Source organism: Sinocyclocheilus rhinocerous, unplaced genomic scaffold (genome assembly GCF_001515625.1).
Source record: "Sinocyclocheilus rhinocerous isolate Xijiao unplaced genomic scaffold, SAMN03320098_v1.1 scaffold775, whole genome shotgun sequence".
Lineage (NCBI taxonomy): Eukaryota > Metazoa > Chordata > Actinopteri > Cypriniformes > Cyprinidae > Sinocyclocheilus > Sinocyclocheilus rhinocerous.
Window position 1 is genome coordinate 216,667 of NW_015645553.1, and position 10,437 is coordinate 227,103.

Consider the following 10,437-nt stretch of genomic DNA (forward strand, 5'->3'; position numbering starts at 1 on the left):
AGATACAGTTTTGCTTCAGGAACAAGATTTTATACCAATTATTTATCATAGAAAAGTGAATGCTCTCAGCAGCCAATATTTTACGGCACAAAACCATGTTTATCCTCATTTACGTTTATGCATTTAGCAGACACTTTCATCCAAAGCGACTTAAATTGCATTCAAGTTATATACACTTTTCTATCAGTTCTTGCATTTAATGGGAATCGAACCCATGACCTTAGCGTTGCTCGTCCCATGATCTGCTGTTTGAGCTGCAGGAATTCAATTGAGTTGCAAATTTATTTGAATTGTGTAGTTTGTTCATGATTCTTGAGGATGAGGGCATGTTCATGTTGCATCCAACTTAGTTTCTACAAGTAACAGATGAATTTGCATTCAGATTGGACGACCAGTTGATATCAACAACAACGGTTCTGGTAAGTGTTCCCTCTTTTAATTAAAAAAATATATATTTTAGTAGTCTAAAAGTATGCATGATTCTAAGATTAGTTGCACTTTATTATTTGAATTTAGTTGTAGTTCCCGCTGTCCATGACACTTCAGAAGGGAACTGCGATTAATTTTGGGGTTGTGACCCACCAGTTGAGAGCTACTGCATTAGACAGCTTTAATGTTTAAGGTTTTAGGAACTCTGTCGAATCAGCATGTTTGGAACTGACCAAAATAACAAGCCAGTCGACAAATATATCCACGCCCGTCTGAAGCTCCTGAGCCGAAGCAGGTTTATCAGCCTGTCCGCACACTCCCGTTTTCTTAATCTTCTCCGTTTGCTCTCAGAAGGGCCAAAACGAAACGGGAATCTACATAATGTCACCTTTGTCCCCCTCGTAGTTTCTTTAACTCTCACATCTAATTAGCTTTAGGGACTGCACGGGTGCGATATGGGGTTTCCCGGGGCGCGCCCCCCTTTCCCCTCCAGTTGGGCCGTGGGTTGGGCCGGTGGGGTCTGTTCTCCAGAGACCGGTTATGACAAATAAGATTAATGTCTCTCAAGCCTCCTGAGCCACACAGATTAGACTGATAGCTGATTTTCTCAAGAGAAGCCCCATGTGTGAGTGTATGCATGCGCTTGTCAGAGCATGCTGGGAACGCAGTCCCCTCCCCTCTAATGACCACTGGAGCGTAGAGGGTCAGGAGGGTACGGGTCAAAAGGTCCTCCATGGAGGGTTCCCTAGCTTCATGAGCACTGAAGCGTTGGATGAAGGGGTGACGCTCCTGTGAGATTAAGTTTTAAACTCTCCATTAGGAGTAAGAGTGGAAATGAAAGGCCTGAGGGCAGTTTGAACCTGCTTCTACACATACAGCACCTGCTTTTCTTTCCTTCACATTATACTGCAAAATCTTGTTTTAATTTGTTCCATTGCCAGGCATAAATTGTTCAATCTGATGATTTAGGGTGTATTCACACCAGGAAAGTCCACTAGTTCACTTGCTTTGGTCCGGACCAAATACAATGTTGATTTTTTTTGTTTGGTGCGGTTCGCTTTCACACTGCCCTTTTTGCAAGTGAACCAGAAACTGTAAACAAAACCACACGTGTGATTGAGGTCATCCATTCATTGGTTCATCCGTTCAACCGTACCAGAGTTCGTTTGGAAGTGGACCGAAACCACCTCTTCAGCTGGGTCTCGGTACGGTTGTTTGGTCTGCACCCGAGTGCGATTGCTGTATTCACACACCTGCCCAAACAATCCGGACCAAGGGGGGAAACGAACTTGAGTTCGATTCAGTCGAACCAAACAGGACGGGTGTGAATACACCCTTAGTATAGGATGAGTTCTATGCTGAAGTTTAATAATTCGTGTTAGGGGTTTGTTCCCGTCGCTACACATGCCTTAGTTACTGCCACAAACAAATAATGAATCAATCAAAAAAAAAAAAATCTAGACCTTTTGTTTCAAACAAACCACATTTCATTTTTCCCCTCAATGAAAGGAGTATTGAAGCCCATTTCCATTGCTTAGGTAAATCATAATTATTATTATTATTATGTTAAAAAAACTAAATTAGGAGATAAAATCAATTATGACAAAATTTGTAATTTTTAATCTTATGATTTTGACTGTCATAATTTTTACTTTCTATCTCATAATTATAACAGTATTTTTTTAAACTTTTTTTTGTTTGTTTTTTACACAAAACTCAGTGAGATAAGAAGTCAATTATGACAAAATGTCAACTTATGTCATATTTTGACATATCTCATAATTATGACCTAGTATGAGATATTAAGTCAATAATGAGATAAAAAAGTTGAAATTATAAGGGAAAAAAATCCTAATTATGACAAAATGTTGGAAAGATAAAAGTCATAAATATGACAAAAATGTAGAGTTTTTACTACAATTTTGATTACTTTTCTGATAATTATGACTTTTTAATCTCACATGACTTTTTTTGTGGTCGGAAATGGGCTTCCATAGAGGAGTGACAATAAACTTGACATGATTTGTTTCGCCTGCATTGATTCACCAAAGAAAATGCTGCATTCAGCAGAATGAATCAGAAGAGTCACATCTATTCAAAAGACAAAAACTCTTCTGAGGTCTTTATAACTTTTGATGATCCTTCCGATCACTTCAATGTGTCAGCTCGCTGACAAAGCAACTTCCCAGACGGAATGTTCTTCTGGATATACCGGGAGCTGTTGTAGAGACTGCTATTCTCCACAGCGCCAGAGCCATAAGCAAACTTTTATGAAACAATTGTGCTTTATTCATAAGATGTTTGCTCGGTAATAATACCACTATGTCTGAATTTGGCTTGAATTATCCTAAAATAAAGCTAAAATATTGATGTCTAAGCATTTCTTTTTTTGCACAGCTCTCTGTTATTCTTTCACAAGAACAGTGTACATTGTATTTTTTCAACAGACAATTACTGTACCAATAACATTCATGTAATGGGCTTATTGTGAGTTCAGTGCAATACACACACTCTTTGAGTTTCTCATAACCCCAAATAAATCCCAATGTTCTCTGAAACTGGGAAACCAAAATCATTTTTTTTTTCTGTGTTAAAGTGTCGTAGGATACAGCTCCAGGCATTACAGCATTTCTTTTCTTTTGTAATCGACTTAATGTGATTATTGCACATCATTCCTTTATTTTACATTGTGAAACACTGTTCATATTGTTCATACACTGTTCACTGTTCACACATCTATCTATCTATCTATCTATCTATCTGTCTATCTCTGTTGTTCTGTCTATCATTGAATGCAGATTTTGCTGAACAGCTTGACTAAATAAGCACAATGCTGCATTCATCCTTTTAATGCAGATTTTCTATATGATCCTGTAATCAGAGCGAGAGCAAGAGAGACGGAGGGCAGCTGCTAAGCCTGAATCTGCCCATCAATGTCACCGGCCGGCCGTGGCAGATGCAAAGGGGCATCAGGTCTCAGCTGACACACCCTCATGAGAACAAGAGTGGTGCTCTGCAGACGTGTGTGTGTGTGTGTGTGTGTGTGTGTGTGTGTGCGCACGTATGCTTTGGTAAGAGAGATAGATGGTGCAATAACTTGTGATTGTATGAACGCATGACTGTGGAAATAGATTGTGACATTTTCCTGTATCGTCTGAAGCTGTGAGTTTAACCTTATTTTTTCTTTTGTCAGCTTTTCAGCGGTATATGATGGCTTCAGCCATCCATCTGATGTTCTTTTTCTCTCGAGAATGTGCAGGTGTGACCTTATAGAGTTATTTCTACTTGATCTGACCTACGGAAATTACATCGTCAGGTTGATTCGGTCAAATTAAATCATATTTCTGACTTGAATAAAACTAGTTAAATTAATTTAGGGTACCTGGCGAAACATTTGTACAGTCTAGAGCTGTATGTCGTTTCAAACCTGCATGACTTTCTTTCTTCTGTGCAGCACAGCACAAGATATTTTGAAAAATGTCAGTGCAGTAAAAGTCAAGGGTCTAATATTATTTGAAATAAAGTCATACAGGTTTGAAACAACATGAGGGTGAGTAACTCATTTTTTGGAGGTCCACATAAGTGTGCAAACCAGATGTCTGTTTTTTTCTTAAAGCATATATAAAAGCATATATGCATATTAGGGTCAAAAATGTATGGAAGCTTGTTTCCCCCACAGGATAAAAACATTAATACGGTAATTGCAACATTTATTCTCACAAATCACTTTTTTCCTTGCAATTCTGAGTTTATATCGTACAATTCTGACGCAGAATTGCAAGACAAACACAAGACATGAAGAATTGCAACTTTTTTTCTTTTTTTAATTATAAGACAAAAACACAGAACTGTGAGAATTACCAATTTTATTTTTCATCCCATGGCAGAAGCACGCTTCCATAATAATGCAATTATATGCATATTCTTTATAAAACCAGTGTTTGGTCAATAAAAATACATTTTAATGCTAATTTAGATAGTGTTTGTGTTCTTGTGCACAGGTAGAATCATAAATTGGTTGCTAAAGTTGACAAAACCAGGATGTGCTCAATTAGAAAAAATGATTCATTAACAACTAAAACATGTTTCTGATAATTTCAAATGTTTTCTATTAGGGTCAGGGTTGACTGAAAGATGGCTTGCCTTTTTTCCCCCACTAAATCTACATCTGAACATAAACATATGTTCATATGATATTTAACATGGCCTTACATGCATAGAAAATAAAGAAATGAAAAATGTTTCTGAGCCATGTATGTACAGTAATATTATTATTAACCTGAACACCACCATGAAATATAGCTAAACTAAATGTGTGCAATTCGTTCACATAATCAAAGGAGCATCAAATGAAAAGACACTTCATGTGAATATAGCAAAAAAAATTTGTGTACTGATTTGAATCGGTCTCATTGAAAACGGCGTACGTGAGAATTAAATGTCAATGAAGTTCTTTTGATTTCAGCTCCGACGAGACGTTTGCTCGGTGTGTCTCAACACACCGTAGACTATTATTATGCAAATGAGGCGCACTTCAATATTTTCGCCTGTGTTTTTCCAGCTGATGTCAGCACTTCCCGAGAAGCCTCCGTGCGCGAACGTCCTTCTCCCCCCATAAACACGTCAGGTCGCCGTGGGCTGCTTCTGCCGTCCTCTCCGCGCGCTTGGGAATGTCAACTGCTGTGCAACAGTGTCCTACATACTCACTGCATGCTCGTAATACTGTTACACACATGCATGCACATTAATGTGGAATCAACCTAAGGGTCATTCATTCTATGAAACGAGAGCCATTTTTGTCCCTCATTTACATACGTGTAAAATAAAATGTTTTTTTTTACCCCCATTTTTTATGAGGAAGACGTTTTTGGGCCTGCTATATTAACTAATATGCACATTTTAATGATTCAATGGACAGAAAATATATAGAGAAGATTGCATTTTGTCTTTAATCCCCATATTTCCTTAGATTTTAGTTGACAAGTCTTTTATTAAAAAATTGCATCCACAGGTCATCAATTTGTTCCTTTTTTAATAACTCTTTAAAGACAAGCTAAAAGTATTTTCTTTTTCTGCTATGAAATAAATAAATACATTTTTCATCTCACAATTCTGCCTTTTCCCCCTCACAGTTGGCAGTTTTATTTATAATAATAATAATAATGCATTATTTATTTATTTATTTTACTACCTTCCATATCTGTCTAACCGTAGAACTGCAGTGAAATTGCAATGCGTGAAGCAGTGCATCTTATTGGGCGAAAGGCTTGCGTGCCCTAAATGAGAAAATGAACAAGGTATAATGACCCTCTAGTATCCACAGACACGAGTGCAAAGCAGCATCTATCACTATAACGCTTTCTCTCCGGGTCTGAATGTTTGTGAAACGACAATCCTACTGCGGGACGTCCTTATTCGTCCCATTGAAGGAGTGAACAATGAGAACACGATGTCAGACAACAGTGTGTACTACAGCTCCAGGATCTGCGTTAATTGCGGACATATGGCTCCTACTGGAATCATTGAGGAAACGGACCTTCTGGTATCCAATTCGTGTGATTTGCATGAAAAGAAAGTCATTGGTTTATAGACCGTGATGTAAAAGAATGACCTGAAAGCCTGAGGCCACAGCCAGTAGTTGATTTAGGGGTTCGCGGCAGAAGCAGCGAGCGAAAACGCAGCACGGGAGGGCAGATTTTGTAACATAGCAATGTTGCAAATGAAGTGCAAAACAACAAAATCTTCCAAACAAAATGATTAATTGATTACGAACATTTGCATGCAAGATGATTTGTATTTATTTATTTTAATAACCTAAATAATTTAAGCCTATTATTTGTTATCTAGAAAGGGGGTTACATTTAAATGGTCACATAAAACTGCATCAGTTTACAAAAACGTTTCATTTATGAAAACCGAACGGATGTGTGATGTAAATAAACCCATCTGTCTCATTTCAGGCTTCGAGAAAAATCTGGCGAAGGCGTGCACGTCTCACAGCGTCATTAAGCCATCCAGTTCAATGTTGGTCCCGGGAGATTTTTTATGGATTAAATTAAGTACTTCCATCTTCATTTCCCACCTGATCGCAGCCATATAAATCCCAACAGCTGATCAACAGACTTCAGAAAGCCCGACGCCTTCAGACGAAACAGCTGGGAGATAAAGCAGGAGAGAGGAGAGCGAACAGGCTGACGCAGACTCAGCTGTTTCACTGTCCTTTCTGTGTCGTTAGGGGTTGAAAAGCATCTCGGAAAATAGAGGACTAGTTAGTTTAAACTTAAAGCCCTAACCAGGAAGATACGATCGTCGTGAAGGGTCCCAGCGGAACTAAAGAGAGCGGAAAAGAAAGAAAGAGCGCAGCTGTCCAGTGCTGAACGTGCGTCGCCGAACAGGAGCTGTCCAGTGCTGAAGTTGCATTTCTGCCGAGAGCATCGCAGCGTCGCGCTGCATCAACACAAGCGCATTCAGGGGCTCGAGGGTCTGCCGTAACCCTGCGCTGGCATCCGACTCTCGGCATTACCGAAGAGGAACGATACTAAAAAAACGCGTTTTGCTCCAGCGTTGCATGAGGAAAACGAGCGATTCGACCGGCGGACGAGTGCTTTTCCCCTTCACCGTAAAACATGCCAAGGTCTTTCCTGGTCAAAAAGGTTAAGCTTGATGATTTCTCATCCGCTGATCTGGAGAGCTCCTATGGCAGATCCAGGGCAGACCTCAGCCTGCGCTTTCACGAGAAAGGTAATCACATTTATTTGACACCCAGATAGTGTTTACGCAAGGGCAAGTGCATGTATGTTGTCGTGTGATGGTTTATAATCGCTACCCCGTGTAGTTGACCCACGGTCACATTGTATTCAACACCGTGAGGCGCATCAGTTTTTGTCGAGTCGGCACATTTCAGGTGTTGCGCTCTTTCAATCACGCATTCGACTCGCTTTCAGGCGCATTTTATTTACAAAACGCAGCGCTAGCAACAAGTACTTCACATTTACACCGAGAGTTATCAAAACGTGAATTATCAACGCACGCAGTCTATTAAGGGAACGCTTGATCATGTTTCACGTTATTATTCACGCTCTACATAACCTGCGCTTTGCATACAGTTGCATAAGCAGACGTTTATGGAATATTCATGCATGCATCTGGGGCTTACAGAGTAATATCTTTTGTGCATTCGGTACACATCGACCTAATTCTGCACAATTTCTATCAAGACTGCAAATGCAATTATAACCGAAGTGATATAATTCTCCTTGCCATTGTGTTTAAATGGGTTGCCACGCTAATTGAAATGGAGCGCTATTGATGTTTTTTTTTCCACGCTAATTGAAATGGAGCACTATTGATTTTTTTGCACGCTCGTGCGGGTTAATGTAGAAAAAGTCATTGCGTCTAGGTTCACCTAAACGAGCTGAAGTAACAGGAACTGTTGCATCACCTTCCCCCTCACAGGCTACATCAGCGACTACATGACCCCGGCACCGTACGATGGCGAGAGCGACAACGGCATCAAAGTGCCCTCGCCCGAACCCATCTACAGCGACTATGGAGCGCCAGATTCGGACCAGCCCGACAGCCCGCAGTCAGAGATCTCCTCGGGCTACATCAATGGAGACAACGCGGTCAGCGAGGGCTACACAGTGGACGCCTTCTTCATCACGGACGGGAGGTCGAGGAGAAAAGCCATCAGGAGCCCCAGGAACCTTCAGCGGCACACGTGCAACGAGTGCGGAAAGACATATGCCACGTCTTCCAACTTGAGCAGACACAAGCAGACGCACCGCAGCATGGACAGCAAAATGGCCAAGAAGTGTCCCACCTGCGGGAAGGTTTACGTCTCCATGCCGGCCATGGCCATGCATTTGTTGACCCACGACCTCAAGCACAAGTGTGACATATGCGGGAAGGCCTTCAGCAGGCCTTGGCTTTTACAGGGACACATGCGCTCGCACACGGGCGAGAAGCCCTTCGGATGCGCGCACTGTGGGAAGGCGTTTGCCGACCGCTCGAACCTGCGCGCCCATATGCAGACACACTCAGCCTTTAAGCACTACAAGTGCAAGAGATGCAACAAGACCTTTGCTCTAAAGTCCTACCTGAACAAGCACTACGAGTCGGCCTGCTTCAAGGGAGCGTTTGCTCCTTTGAGCCCAATGGAAGTGTGAACGGATGACAGCACAACAACAACAACAACAACAACAACAACAACGACAATGTCTCGGAGGATTAATCGCATGTACCTTAACTTTTCTTTTCTAAGTGTACTCTTTCTCCCGCTGTTCACGTATTCAGAGCCGAAATTTCACTTGTTTTTGCCAAAACTCAGAGGACATTGAAAATGTCTTTGTTTCTCTCGAAAGGTCAAACCTTTTCTAAGTATTGGATAATATTGTACTGCTGCCAGTGGCCACAAAAGTGTTCAGCATTGAGGTAAAACTATTTATTCATTAACTTATTTATGTATTTATATATTTATTTCCTACGAACTGTTAATTTGCACTTTCATTTGTCGTTCAGTTGCCAAGCCTTCGTCATCAATATGCCAAAGCATTTGCCACTTTCTGAATATCTTATTTTTGGTTGCCACTTTATAAATTCGTTGCATGCAAAAAAAAAAAAAAAAGAAGAAGAAAAAAAAACGGAAAAAAAAAACACTACTACTAATGAAATCTATGCCAATTTTATGAAGCTTTGGATTTTTTGCCAAAACCTAGATAGCATCCATCGGCAATATTTCTCGGGAGTCATGATGAAGAATAGAGCAATAATGCATGGTATTTTTAAAAGCTAAAACGAGTAATAACTATAGCATTTTTAACCACGATTTTATCCAATACTATCAGTAGTCGTTCAGAAGTTAAATATCAGGGAAATGCCAGAGTAGTATTAGCGGATACTTCCACGGGACGGGGAGGGGAAGGGATATAGGGTCCTTTTGTAAGTGGTTATGCACTGCCTGCCTCTTATTTAATAACGTAGTTTTAGAACGTAGGCGCCTGCGCTGCTGAACGGACAGCTTTGCGCGCGATCCGGATCATTTGCTCCAAATCTGCGGATGTGAACAGCGCTAAACCTGGAAACGCTGTTATAGGAGATCCTACTGCAACATGGGCAGCTGGACACAGCAGATTGGTCTTTGAAAAGCACTTCTTTGAGAACATTTCCAACTTTTTTTGAAGAAAAAAAATAACAAAAATAGTAGCACAAACCTTAGCAATTCAGGTAGACAGGCCTTGTATTAGTCGAACCTCTGTTTTTGTATTTACGGACATGGAAAACTAACTGTTTAATGCAAGACGCCTTGTAAATAATCCTTTGGAATTGAATATTTCTACAAGCTGTAAAGAATCAAATGAACTTATTTCTGGACTTCTGTTCCCTGGGTTTTTTTCCCCCAGCATTTGAACAATGTAAAGCACAAACGACACCGGGCATTTTCTCACTTCATAATAAAGAACCAATAAGTAACTACGTGTTTGTGGTCCTGTTTGTTTCAGTCACACACTGAGAACCGTCCTCTGCTGAAGCTCGAATCGTGCTGATTCAGAGCGATGCATGCAACTTGGTTGAGTAAGCGTGCGATGACGTTTGGTGACGCAAGTTTTGTGGTGCATGCAGCGTGCATAATGTGTCAGCGCGTCCCAAAAATCATTTCCGAGATGCCAAACACTCATGCAATGGCTCTTCCGCAGGATTCAAAGCATGCTTTCATCTCAATTAAATCCTTGACTGACGCCTTTGTTACACATGATTGAATTTTATCCGCATTGTGTTCACAAGGAGCTCTTGAGAAAAAAGCATGTGATCAAAGAGAATCCAGCAACAGCCTCTCTTTATGGAAAAATCCCTGTATGCTTTGGCAAATATAGCAGTTGCATTACGGTTCTTAGAGTACAGTTACGCGTTTGGCCATGCTGCAGTGGTAACCTTGAGACATGCAAGTGACGGAGGGAATTTGTCCGTCAGCTTTATCCAGGTCCCAGCAGAGTTCTTATCAACAAGGAC

At 40.7% G+C, this 10,437-nt stretch overlaps 1 protein-coding gene across 1 annotated transcript; it reads left to right on the plus strand.

Annotated features, from left to right (window-relative positions):
• The first annotated feature begins 6,803 nt into the window (after positions 1 to 6,803).
• Positions 6,804 to 9,892, plus strand: LOC107706574 (transcriptional repressor scratch 2-like). The gene is made up of 2 exons (XM_016510332.1): positions 6,804 to 7,170; positions 7,885 to 9,892. The coding sequence occupies exons 1-2, from the start codon at positions 7,056 to 7,058 to the stop codon at positions 8,595 to 8,597; spliced, it is 828 nt and encodes a 275-aa protein (XP_016365818.1). The 5' UTR covers positions 6,804 to 7,055; the 3' UTR covers positions 8,598 to 9,892.
• The last annotated feature ends 545 nt before the right edge of the window (positions 9,893 to 10,437 follow it).